General features: G+C 42.1%; 1 protein-coding gene across 2 annotated transcripts in view; it reads right to left on the reverse strand.

The window, feature by feature from the left end:
• Window positions 1–14,364, reverse strand: part of EDIL3 (EGF like repeats and discoidin domains 3) — a 260,571-nt gene that overhangs the window by 68,576 nt on the left and 177,631 nt on the right. For both annotated transcript variants that reach the window (XM_040986004.1, XM_040986005.1), the window contains 2 exons: window positions 4,262–4,417; window positions 2,903–3,047 (listed from right to left, as the gene is read on the reverse strand). In XM_040986004.1, coding sequence (XP_040841938.1) covers window positions 2,903–3,047; window positions 4,262–4,417 — 301 coding nt within the window. The remainder of the gene's footprint in view (window positions 1–2,902; window positions 3,048–4,261; window positions 4,418–14,364) is intronic.

The following is a 14,364-nucleotide window of genomic DNA, read 5'->3' on the forward strand; positions in this document are numbered from 1 at the left end:
ACATGCTAGTCTTAACCTCATTCCGTCAAACAGTCACGTTAAAGCACCAAATACTAGCCTGCCAGTGAGTACTGAAGTACATGCTGTCAGCGGGAGCAATCTCTAAGCCATTTGCTAAGCCAATTCATTTCTAGCCATTTTGAAGCCCATTTCTAAGTCCAGGGTCCAAAAGAAGTGCTCTTCACTGATGAGTAATTCTTTACTGCGTTTAGTGGCTTTCTGTGCTGGTCAGTCTAGATGACCTCTCGATCTTCCTCTGCACTTGCCCTGTCCTCCTCCCTCTGGGAATCCTCCATTCCACACAAGCTTGGAAAAAAAAACCGAAAAACAAAAACCACCCAAAGGCTTCTGAGGGTTGTACATCTTTGTACAAGTCTTGTTGAGTTGCAAGGTGCAAGACATATATTCCAAGCCCTATAATAAAGATAGCTGTAAACCTAAATGTAAGCTCTACGCGAGAAAAATAACGAATGCCAAGGACTCGGGATCGTTCCATTAGCCATTGTGGCATGCCATTTATCTTCGGGCAGTTCCAAAGGACGTGCGCCGTCTGCATTACAGACTACCGGCTTGTTCCCCAGTCTCCATTCCTTCTCCTGCCTGGCCCAGCCTGTTGGTTGGAAAACTTTGCAGAAGAGATACAAGACCAATCTTTGGAGGCATTTAATAGGAAAGAGATGCTTTTCCTTGGACCATTTTTAATATGGTAGTGCAGGTCTTCTCACACCCGCTCCGTCCCTCTGCACTCGGTCCCACAGGAGGCAACAAAGGTTGGTTCTAGGAGTGAATTGTTTAATTAAGGTCATGATCTACTCCACTCCAAATGTTTGTCAGTTGTGGCCTCTTCCAGAGGACACAGGAGATGCTCTTTTTAAGTGTTTCTGAAGTGATGAACTGCTCATCTTGCAGGTGCACAGCTTGCTGAACACAGTCAGGGAGCCCAGGCTTTCTATAAACGCACTCAGACTGCAGGAAATGAAGGTTTCCTACTGGAGGATTTATTTCCAATGTGACAGAGCAACTTCTTTGTCCATGTACCTCAGCCAACAGTTTCCTTCTAATCCACACAATTTCATATGAATAAATTAACTTTTACAAGCATAGACTGCACTTGGACAAGGAGAAGTATTTAAGCACTGAAGCTGCTTATTCCTAGAACGGAGGGCCGTAGCTTTTACAGGCATCTGCTGAGACAAAGTATTTTCTGCATGCAAGTTCAGAATCAATTTGTGGGGTCAGAAGACAGGGCACTGCTTCTCTTTGACAAAATCATATCTGTGATGTGTCAGGTGTAACCTCTTGTCAAACTCAAAAGCCAAATACATTTACACCTTAGGAATGTCACCGTGCCACAGACGAGAGACTGACACCCGTGAATCAAAGACTGGAAACCTGGGGCAGCTGATGCCAAGCAGCTGAAAACTACAGGGTTTGCAGCCGATCTCACTGCACTGTGCCTTCCTCTCCACTGCTCAATGATGGATGGCTTAGGGAGGACACTGGCTTGCAGTCATGTAGCCACATGCAGCACGAAAACCACACAGCCACAATTCCACTGCAGTGAACCAGCACTCGGTAAGCTAGCTCCAACGACCACAGTAAGCAAAACATCTCTGTTAAGATAATTAACTATGGAAACCGTAAGTCATTTCATTGCATTAAAAAAAAAACATAATCACAGTAGATGAAAACTGTGATTCTTAAAATATATATCAAATTTGTCAAGTCACTCTGATTTCTTTCTGTATAATGGGCTTATTGCATATTGACTATTTTTAAATAGTAATCTTCTAGTTGCTTCACAATCATTCCTCTTCCAGGCATTACAAACAAATCTAAGAAAGGAAACGGATATAAAAACACACACCTTAACCTTCAGGTGACCTCTTAAAAGGAAACACGGACCTCAAAACCATCTCTCTGCAGGGACCCAGCCTTCTATTTTTAACTGAACCGGTATTGAGTTTGGGAAAGTTTTTCAGCCATACTTTTTAATACTAAATAGTTCCAAAGACATAAACAACTTTCTTCACAGTTCTCTGAGCAAAATAACTTGAGCCTATTGTGGCAAGGGTAGTTTTTAAAATTTGATTATGAAAATACTAGAACCTCCGACAAATGTAACAGAGTGTGCCACTCAGAAATATTCTGAGACTCTAACTGTATTGAGACAGGACCACTGTGGGACACCCACTTAAAGTCTCCATCTTTGCACTCGGCCTTCTCGCTCCTGCAGGACAAGAATTATTTAACTCTCGTCCCTTTCATGGTCTACCCTGGAGCTCACCAGCACTAACTGTGCAGCACGCAGGTTGCTAGGCTGGGAATGATCCGAGAATGAATTTACAGTTGCAATCCTGGTATTGAAGTATTGTCCCCTTGAGAGAATGATAAATCTACATGTTTCCCAAAAGCTAAGAAGGAAAAAAAAAAGCCAGCCAAGTATTTACGATACATGAGTAGAGATAAAGCTCTCCTTCCTGTGGTATTCAGCTTAAATTTGCCGCAATTTATGAGGTCAGACAGACTTCGGTTTTGACTGAACTTTTCTCATATGACACAAATCATTGTGATTTCCAAAAACAATGAAACACAGTTCAGTCTGATGAGAGTTTTTCACGAGAATTCATTGCACTTTCTTTGATCACTCAGTTGAATACGTTATCTTGTCTACATTAATTCTGCACTGTAGCAGGCTCTGGAAGTTGTCTATTCTACACACACACACACACACACACACACACACACACACACACACACACACTTTTCCAATGGACCATACGCTAGATATCTTGCAACTCAACTACATTTTTAAACGCTGGCGACTCAGAAGCAGGTTACATACAATACGCTTTGTGCTTTGTTTAAAAAGAGGGATGGAGATAGGTACCCAGACACTCACCTGACAGTTCGCAGCCCAGGAGTTCCATCCGCAAGGTGCAGTGCCTTCGACAAACTTGGGGATACAGTCTGACATACTGAGCCTTTATAGGGGGTGTGAAAGAGTTGGCATAGGGGGTGTTGTTATCCACATTTCCACGAAACACCTGCCAAAAGATCCAATGCAGATGATTAAGATGATTCATTACAACTTCTTTGCTGATTTTTATACATCGACCCAATACCTTCATCAATCTAATCCTTCAAACATGGAGCTGAGAAACCTGGGAGCTGGCAATGGTTAGCAAGCAGTTTCCCATCAGCAGAGAATGTGAGATATGTAAATAAAATGCTAAACGAAAGTTATACACCTCTGTGTAACACAATGTCATCAGCAAGCTGCTGTGGAGGTCGGGCCAGTTTCGAAGCAGGCCCTGTGGAGGCGGGGGTGGGGGCGCTTCCCTTTGGTTTTGAGACAGGGACACTGGAAATCCTTTACTGAATCAGGATCTATCCCTTCTCACTGAGACTTAATGTTGCTGCTGCTGTGGTAGGAACCAGTCCCCACCACGACGTCCCCACCACGATGCCTCTAAGGCTATGGGCACACTCAACAGTGCTCTGTGGTCCAACTCATCAAGAATGCCTTTCCACTGATGATCTCAGATCCTGCACGAGAAACTTCCTTGTCCTTAGGCGTGTCTCTAGTGAAAACTTTATTCCTCCCCTGAAAAAGCAAGGGCTAACACATGACATTTTGACTTGTGCAAGCTTTAGACTTATCTGCCCTTCAATGTAACCCAGTAATCAGAAAGCCTTGTTTTAATTCATCCAGCAGGATAATTTTTACATCTTTCACCATGGCATTAGAGTCTGGTTTAATGTTTACTTATAAATGGGATGATCTGCATTGTTGATAGTGTTACCAATGAAACGTTTGATAAATACAAAAATTGTGAAGACAAAAAGAATGTTGTTCCTGTTAAATAATTTTTTTTACAATTACGAAAAACATACACAACTGGCGCTTCTCTGTTTTAAAAAATACTAGTTTTGATGAGAAGCAGGTTGATCACAGAACATTCTAATCCATAAACACTGAGAAGAAAGCAAAACGTGCTTTTACTTCAATTTTAAAATACTGTTAGTCATTGCGTACGAGATCACACTAAGTATTCCTTGGGCCATCAATTACCAAGTGACAAGCAGTAAGTGGAAGTCACTAGAAATTTACAATTTCAAGAGACTGGTTCTCTGACAACCCTGTGGGCCCAAAAACAATACAAAAGCATCGGAAATTTATCTTCAACATCGTAAGTCTTTTTCGCAAGACTCGGTTGTGCCTCAATGGGACTTCACTGATAAGTCAGGTCTGCCTTACCACATCTTCATTGGTGCCTTTCCCTTTGTACATGGCCCACGACTTCCCGTCATTACTGTAGGCGATTTTGTAGGATTTTATGTACTCTGGGCTCCCGATCCTCTTGGCTCCCTGAGTTATCACACCAGTCACTCGCATCTTCCTCTGCAGGTTTATCTGAAGAAACAAGACAATCGATGTCAACCTCTCCACTTCGCCGTGACAACACTGACAAGAAGGAGTCTGACAGCAGAGCAGTTAATATTAGTATTGGTGTAATACAAGAAGCGAGCAATCTTTAGGTACATTTTTATGAATATGTTAAATAAGCACATAATGATTTTAGTTTTAACACTGCCCTATGATGAAGTACTTTTAAGTAAAGCAGTCTTTATGAACTCATTTTTAGAAAATGCTGTATGTACTCCCTGCCACGCCCCCATTTTATGTATATAAAGCATTTGATTGGTTATAACACGCAGATGTGACTTAGTACATTTAAATATTCTGAACAAGCTTAATTAGGGATCTCTTTGAAACTTAATATATAGCTAAATTAAATGCTGCAATGTACCAAAAGTGCTTTATTCACTTAAAATTTATTTCCATCAGTTTAAGGTGTCTTTATGCTAATCTGTGCTTGGTAGAAAGGTACTGCTCCAAGGTTCTGGATTAACGATTAGCATCGCCCCCGTCAATACAAATCAGATAAAAGGACTAGATATCTCCCACTGGCATGTTCACCAGCAAACCCCAGCATGAGGCTTTTCCACTCCGAGAGATGACAAGGGCACAGGATGTCCAGCCTGCGGAAAGCAGTCCCTGTCATCAGAAGGTGAAGCTTGGCGCCACCCAGAACCGGATGACAGGAGAGGTGCTTGCCGCAGAAGCTAGGGGCTGCAGACATGTCTCGGCCTCCTTTGCGGCTGAGCAGATTCCAAACCATTTGGAAAATGGAGCTAAAGGTGAGCTCACTTCACGGGGAACCATTTTGAAATCCATGCAAAGAAGGAATCTTCAAAGGGCTCATGAAAAGACATATTACAAAACACAAATCTATGCTTGGATTTTAATGCATTTTTAACACTCAAATGTTTATTTCCATTTTCCATGAACTTTTTGCAGTAGTCTCATCTGCAGCATGTGCAAGGCCTGGGGTGAGGGCAGTCCCCAGCCTCCATCGCAGGAGCACCTCTGCCTTGCAGTGCTGCCACACACCTCACGGACCCTTGCTCTCCAGTCTGAGTCAACCGTCTCAGGAATGCAGCTCTGCTTTCTCATTGCAATGCTCATTACCAAAGTGGCAACAGACACAAGTCCATTTCCCGTCTCCTTCTCTTTCTGGGACTCAGAGAATTGTTCCCATGAACGTACATTTTAACTACTACTTTCAATATTTACACTGATTTCAATTAGTCCTCTAAAGATTGATTTTACAGTCTCAACTGAGTAATTCGGAATAGGGAAGCTTTGGAAGACACTATTTCAGGCTGCTGGGCAAAGCAGTGCAGTGCAATGGGGACAATCTTTCTCCTCTGTTCCTGTCTGAGGCTTTTCCAGCCCAGTGCCCCACAGCTCGGGCGGCACCCACAGTGGACGCAGTGATCGGCGAATCCTGCTTCCTCCCAGTTTAAAACCCAAGTTCCACTGTTCATATTCTCCAACAATCCCGTTCAATTATCTTTTCTCTTGTCTCAATTATTTTGCTTATACTTCCGAGAGATGACCAAGTTATCTCTGTCAGTTTTTGCTGGTAAGCCATGCGCTGACTTGCTGAAGCTTAAAATGTAGACGTATCACAGATTGCAAAAATTCAGGATTGTGAGTCCAGGTTTTTCTCTGAATCATTAAAAATAATGTTTTCAATGATTTTTATTTGATCTATATTTAGAAACACTGAATACTTAATTTAGGTAGTTAGAATATATGTAATGCAGTATCATTAAATTTGTGTTCTCTCAATTTTCCTTAAAAATTTTTAATTATCAGCTCTGTTTTCATTAAGTGCAAAACGAGAAACAACCAACAATTTATAGATACACGCTGCAGGATAACCTTCAGCAATTAGATTTGAAGTTATTGACCAGTCTTGTGAACACTATTAAACTTTAAAAATAAGGAATTCAGTATAAAGGAGTTAATATTTCACCATGATTGCACTCACTCAACTACCAAGAACCTAAGGTGCTTTAAGAAATACACTAAGTATTGGAGGAAGGCTGCTGCATATTTTGTTTTACTTACTTTATTCATTTACATAAAGAGAACAGATTCCATGTATTTCCTATATACAATTTTAAGCACTGACGTCTCCACTACAAATGCCTTCTGTGAACAATTCTTTCATCCAGTTCCACTCATATTCTTTTTGCGCGTCCGTGAGCCCATGGTGGCTGCAAGGTGAGCTTAACAGGCTTACCCCGCCTGTGAGAGTCACCTCGCACACAGTGTTACAGCTCTGGGTATACTGCACTGGACATTCTGAAATTACTCCCCATGTGCTTGATGGATGCTTGGACACACAATAAGGCATTTTCCAGCAGTGACTCTGGCTTCAGAGGAATTACAGTTCCAGAGGTGGCAGGTCCACAGTGTGATGTTGGAGGTGAGCGCGCACTCCACAGTGAACAAACGTCAACGTGACCAGGAATCTGCACCTGGCATGTATGGAAGCCGTGCCGAGGCCAGGCAGAAGGCGGGGAGGACGGGCAGGCCTCACTTCCCACCTCTACAAATCCTGTCTAACCTTTCAACCTGCATTCCTCGAGAAGAGGGCTCTAATAGCACCGGTACATAACGATGACTGTACAATGCAGACCTTTCTAAAGTTGACCAACTCCTAAGCCACTTAGAAAACGCCTCAAATATAAACTATCTGGCTTGATATTTCAACAATTCCCAAAGTTTTGTACTAACAAGACATTTGGGCTATTATGATTAAAAATATGTATGCACACGTGTATGTGTGCGTTTGTGCATACTCGCACACACACGGGTCAGTCAGCTGAGCATTCCGAAGGAGACAGACCACGAAGGGGAGGGCTGAGTCTGTACTCCAGCTCCAGCTCTGTCATGGCCCAGCTCTACCCACCCAGAGCAGAGCACATAGCCTGGGTTCCACCTTTCCCTATGGATCAACTGCTCTGCGGAGACACACATCAGGGCGAAAAGAAAAAAAATACAGAAAGTTAATACCAAAGAAAATGAATCCAATGGAGCTGATAGACTGAGACTCTCTGGAAAGGTAAAGGAAATTTTGTAACACAAAACAGGAACAAGTACAAAAATAAGAACCAACTGAAGACATTGAGAGTGAATATTGTAACTGTCCCAGGTTCCTAGTGGGGTGGCTTCAAGGAGAAGCAAGACCGGCCCACCCTGTAGTGCGGCAAACACAGCCACCAGCTGCGCTGCCAGAATCCAATACAAGTGTTAACTGGAGTCCTGGCTGTTCCATTTCTGATCCTGATGCCTACAAATGCACTGGGAAAAGCAAGAGAAAATGGCCCAAGATCCTTGAACCCACGGGGGAGAAGGAACCCACGGGGAGAGGAAGCTCCTGGCTTGGTCCGGCCTAGCTCACTCATTCACAGCCCTTTGGGGAGCAAAAAAAGTTCACGGAACATCTCTCTCTCTGTCTCACCCCAAACCTCCTTCTGCATTAGGTCTTAGGTCTTTCAGATAGACAACATTTTTTTTCAAAAAGGAAGAGAAATAACTAAAGCACAAGCAACAAGATTCAAGACAAAGTTACAAACCCTTCTCAGAAGGAAAGAAGATGGGCTAGAGATTGCCTGCACTGGTACATGATGAAGCCATGTACTTTATAAAATCAAGAGGAACAATGAAAACAACCCAATTATAAAGTTCTTCAAATTGGCTTCATGGGAGCAGGACGTTAAATTAATCTATGTCAGTGGGTATCAACTAAAATATAAATAATTGTAATAGTGTAATACTGGCACTTGAGACAGATAAACTGATAGAACAGACGAGAAAATCAATAGACTGCAGTGTCTATATTGTATAAGAAATAACTTTATTTAAATTAGCGAGGAAAAGACAGAGTATTAAATAACTGTGCTGAGACAATTTCGTAGACACGTTAACTAAATAAATTTAGATCAATATGTGTCTCCTTACTGCAGGACAAATACCAGATAAATTAGGCACTTAAATGGAAAAAAAAAAAGCAAACAAACAAAAATACACAAACCATGACATGACCAGAGGAAAGTCCAAAGGTAAGTTTTCAAGATGATTAAAGCAGTTTGACATGAGATACCAAAATACCTCAAGATAAAATGTAAAATAAAAACAAACATGACGCATGAGCGCTCAATATTTTTATTTACAAATGCTATGGTGACAAAAAAATTAGGGAATTTTACACATAAAAAATTGCACAAAGGGTTTGTTAGTTGGTATGAAATGTAATGTGTAGATTTTAAATATGAATACTCAACTTGATTCAACACACGGATTAAACCAATAGTTGGCAATTCACCTATCACAAGCCAAATGATGCAAGGTGGTGGCTACGCTGGCATTGCCATGGTGCCGGCCCCTATGCACTTATTACATACGGTAGATCTCAAACACTTTTGGTCTCAGAATGTCTTTATCTTCTTAAAAAGGATTTTTTTGAAATAAGCCATAAAGGGCAAGTATACACCCCTGCACCCACATATGTGTATAGAAACACACGTTGCATGTCACCTCGGATCATGTATTAACAGCTTTGCAGCAGAAACCAAAAACAGGAAAACTAGAAATAGTCATTAATGTCTTTGAGAATAACAAGATCAATTACATGTTACCATAATTTCATAAAAAAATTACATTATCCTGAACCCAAGTATCCCCAGGAAGGAAGGGTCCTTTCATACTGTCTGGACAGCCTCGGGAGGGAGGCACCTGGTTCAGCAGCTGAGATACTGTTTAGGACGCCTACATCTCAAACGCCTAGCTCTGATTCTAATCTCAGGGTCCTGGGAAACAGCAGGTAACTAAACTGAAGGGTTTAGGTCCCTGCTTCTCCTACAGCCTCGGGGTGAGCCTCCAGGTCCTGGCTTTGGCCTGGCTGGACCCTGGCTGATTGGGCATTTCAGAAGTGAACCACCAGATGGGAGCTCTGTCTCTCTCTGTCCTTTCATACAGCCACTCTTTATATAAAAGGAAAAAAAATGAGATCAGGTTTATGAGAACCAACATCAACTGTCCAATGTTGTTGTGGTCAAATAACATGAAGAAAAGCGTAGCCTTGCACAACTCTGTCACTAGAAAAAGAAGAGGTACTCGGATGGCCTTCCCAGGGAATTGTGGATACTCTTACAGCACTACAAAACAAACTGATTAAGTCTTAGCAGAGCTAGTATTTTAAATTACTGTTATCATGTGGTATATGAAATCCACCAGTGAATTTTCTGTATATACTCTTTTAAAATTCATTCATTTATCCTGCATTTGAACAGGGATGTTTTACCTGCACATGGTTCTCAACATTGAGCTGCGGTTAGTCAGGCACTTCCCAGCATCACGGAATAACTGACCAAATAAATGAAAGAAAGAAAGGAAGAAAGCCGGAGTGAAAGGTTACACATCCATTCTACAATTGGGATGTACTCACGTGAGGGGAGGGCAATGGACAGGGAGGCAGAGAAAGAGGAACAAGGGAGGGAGAGAGAAGGTGAGAGAGAGAAGGTGAGAGAGAGAAAGAAAGGGGGAAGAGCTGGCTATTCACATGCTAGGGAGAAGTTGCAGAAGCAGCAGGAAGAACCAGAAGAGAAATCAGCACGGAACCCCAAATGGAAATATGTTCAAAATAAGAAAAATAACGTTATTTTGCCAATGAAATTTTTCACAATAAGTTATAGGTGTCGCTGAAAAAAGCACAATACCCTTGCTGTGCATGCTTAGGGACAGGGTGGGCTCAGTGGGGGGTGGAGCCTTGTCCTTCCCTAACTGGCCCAAGGGGTTCCTGAGTCTCCCAAGGCACAAAGGCAAACCCCAGATCATCAGAGTCATTCACAAAAAGGAAAGAAAGACTGGCGAAACCCATGCTGTGAAGTACTTAGAGTTCAGCCATTTGAAAGCTACAAAGATAGGTACGCCTTCTGAGGGCTGGCCACGGCATGGGCAGGGGACCTCACACCATGTTCTAAACAGATGGTCTCCCCTAGTGCACATCAAAATCAACATCACGCAGGACATGCAGGCTGCATCAGAAGTGGGGGGCAAGAAAGTCAACTTGTTAGATCCAATAACTTTGGCCGTGGCCCTGATCCAAACAGAAGTGTCTGATGCTCCCATACTTGTCAGGGTCATGGAAGTGTTGGCTGGGAGACAAAGCTTTTCTTCATTCAGTCTACTATTTATTCCATACAAAAAAAAAATTCATGTTAGCAAAACAATTTCTGAGCTTTGCTATGGGAACATTCCAGATCTTTCCATTGTACAAAAATATTATGTGTAGTGGCAGCAAGTGTCCTGGAATTTTAAATGCTGACTTGGGAACAATTAAACATTGAGGCAGAAACAAATCTCGCATCGTAAAACGCTAAAAGGTACTTCTGGGAAACAGGAAAGTGTGCCTGCTCTTCATTTTTTATGCCCTGAACATAAAAGGGGTGCTTGAAAAGCAAACAGGCGCTCCTGCACAAGGGGTGGTCAGGTTTTCTCTGATATTATTTTCTACCACAATGGAATACAAGTTAATTCACCAGGAACAGAAGTAAGTGGCACAGCAGAAATGGAAATCACTGGAATATATATGCAAAGCTGCATCACGTTACTACTTTACATTTTCTGTGCCCTTGTAGACTTTGTCCAGCCCAAATCACTACAATCTTAGATCTGGCCTTCAAAACTAAGCAACTTCATGCTAGAAACCACATTCTATTCCTGCAGGGGAATAGACTGGTATTTACAGTGTGAAAAGAACTATATCTTATATCTCAAGTTTATCTTGAGAATTTAAGTTTGTGATTTAAAAATAAGATGCAAAAAAAAAAAAAACCAACTCCACAAATAAACTTAGTATTTGCTGGCTTAACTCTTGCTGTTGAAGACGCAGTGGTGGCTTTTTGTAATGCCATTAACTGAACTAATCAGATTATGCAACACAGGGCATGCTGAGGTTGTCCTCAACACCATGTCCAACATTAGACCCATGCTGCTAACAGTCCATGATCTCTGCCAATGTCATCTGATAGAGAAGATCTGTTGCCACCTACAAGAAAGTCGATTTTTTAAGAAGTAATAGCGTTTATTCTGCCCACCTGCTTTTCTCTGTACTCTGCCAGTTTATAACTCTGTTGTTCCTATCGGACCTATGAGTAATGCCCTTGAATAGTATTATATCAAATAACCTCTAACTTTTAAAGTGTTCAAATTACTTTGTGATAAAAGGCATCCTGAAATTGGAAAATTTTTATTTTTTTTACAACACATGAACACCCGGGACCGGGCCTTACAAGTTCGGGATTTCTCACTATTCAGGATGAGGGTTGTGGTGGCACTATGAGAAACGAAAAATGGGAGGAAAAAGCGCAGCCAGAGCCAGGAGTTGGGAGCCCTGCACAGCTGTCACTAGGGTGTATAGACAGGCTACACCTTACCAGGCCACCAGTGAAACGAGGGCAAACATACCACAAAACTCTCTCAAAGTGATGTCAAAGGGAGGAGTGAGGAAAGCTGTTTCCTCTGGGGCGGGAGGAGAACTAGCTCTCTCATCCCAGCTCAGAGAGGTTTCTGTTCTCTGGAAACCCAGGCTAGTCACCTGCCTGTGACCCGGAGCCACCATTGACCTTGGCTAGCCAACACTATGACAGCGAGGTAGATGCTAACTCATGGTCCCCCTTAGGGGCCCGGCCCCTTGAAGCACTCAGTCTGTTGGCTATCATTACCAAGCTTCTCATTTGCAAATACCTAAGAAAGAAGGAAGGAAATCAAAGAACTCAAGGATTCTTTAATTTATACTTTCGACACGATTTCTCTTAATTCTGCTGCTCAATGTATTTATCTTGGAGCCCATGCAGTTTTCTGTCACAGTGTAGTTTAACGGACTTTCTAACGTTTCCTCACAGGCATAAATTTCAGTGTTTTGCACAAAAATTAATTTTTAAAATTCCATTTCCTCCTGGCTTTTCTAAGTGCAGTGTATCATCTACCCTCTGTATCAGCTCTAAGACGTAAGTCTCACAATTTTGCTCTTCTGTGTGTGGCACAGGGGAGGTGATGGGGAATGGAGGTCCCCTCGATGTCCCGGAAGTCAGGAGGAGCATAAAGAAAACAAGGGACCAACCACGGGAAACTGTCCTCTGCTCCGACACGACACTCCTCACGGCACTTGGAGGGGTGAAAGATCAGCGCACAACTCCTTCATGCAACAGAACACCTTCAAAGCAAAACGGTCCCACCATGACCAAGTAATTTTGTATGGCTTAAAAAATATATAAAAGTTTTCTCTTCATTTTGAATGAATAATTTGGCCAAGTGGATGTGGGCAGCTAAACCATCTTTGGAAAAATTACATTTTTCACAAAAGGTTTTATTTCTCTTTCCTCTAATTAGATAGCACAGCACAATCTTATCTAAGCTTTTCTATGCGTACAAGAATAGTTTTCTTGAATTCAAGACCATAATTCTCACAGTTACGTAATTTCAACAGAGTGTAACCTGAATCTGGTTTTTCAAATTTTGTTTTGAACTTTGCTAACTGATTTGGGAGGGGAGAGACACAGCTCTCCTTCCCTGGTTCACACCTCACACAGCTCCTGGGGCCACAGCTCGGCCAGCCTGAGCCAGGAGCAAGACCTCAGCCCAGCTTTCCCACACGGAAACTCAACAAAAGGGAGGAAAAAAGTATTTTTAAAGCTCAGAGGCTACTTCACAGTGTGAGTTTTTTTTTTTTTTCATTTAAACCAATTTCTAAATCAAATTTTACAATTTCATAAAGTGGAAACAGAACTCTATATACACATATACTTGATGTTTTTACATTCAGAATCATCGATAGGCAGATTTTTAGCCTATCAGTTAGGAGGCCTACCCCACTACTTGAATCTGTTGGCCAGCTCCAATTCCTGCCTCGGGTTTCTTGCTAAAGCACATGGCAGGACAGAGCAGTGAGGGATCGCGTGGTTGGGTTCCGGCCACCGGTGGTCCACCTGCCCTGAGTCGCCAGATCTGGCGTCTGGCCGTGGCCACCACGAGCATGTGGGGAGTCAGCACATGAAAGCCAGTGCTCCTCTCTCTCTGTTCTCCAATATATAAAAAATTTTTTTAAAAAACAACAGACCTCAAATTCAAATATCGATGTGGCTTTTTACAAGTAATGCAAGATTTCTTCTGTTAATTAAACATTATCATCCTGCTGTTAGGTCATTAAAAACTAGGCAAACTAAATTATAATTGAAGTTGGCGGGAGTTAAACTGTGCATTTTCTCTGTTTCTAAGATTGCTTCTCAAATTTTAAATCATCAGCGAGTTTTAAGTGTTTCACAAATCTCAATGAAGTCCTCACAAGTTACTTTTCAAGTGGTATCTCTATTATTACACTGTTTATGCTTGTATACCCACTACTAAATGCATCCGGTTCATCCGCTATTATTTTTAGACATGTCTATAACAAACACTCAGGTAGATGCAGGAGGAGCTATAAAGAAGGGAAGACTTGTGCATTTGTCACACTTCTGCACTTGTCACAAGAGAAAAGCACACACACACATAGTACAAAGAACACTGCAAAAGATAGATGAAAGACGGAGGTGTTTCCAGGGATAGGAAGCTAAGTCCTGAATTCAGAGTACAGAGAGCAAGGTCCAGAGATCTGGCTGAGGTCCCATGCCAGCCCTGACTGCTCGTCTCAGACCTGAAGGGAAGAGAGGGACGGAGCCCAGCAGGCTAAGCGTCTGGGGTCCAGGGAAGCTGTGTTAAAGATTAAACCACCTGGAAGAGTAGCCCACATCATGATAGATGAAGTTTCATGTTTATGTAAACCTACTTTCCCTGTGGATTTACACACCCAGAGACATGTGGCTGCTTCATCTCCACACCTCTTAATTAAGTTAATAAATATTTACTAAGAGGAATACAAAATGCACATGGTTTTGGGGTTACAG

Source organism: Ochotona curzoniae, unplaced genomic scaffold, assembly GCF_017591425.1.
Source record: "Ochotona curzoniae isolate NIBS_2020 unplaced genomic scaffold, NIBS_Ocur_1.0 contig_4501, whole genome shotgun sequence".
Classification (NCBI taxonomy): domain Eukaryota; kingdom Metazoa; phylum Chordata; class Mammalia; order Lagomorpha; family Ochotonidae; genus Ochotona; species Ochotona curzoniae.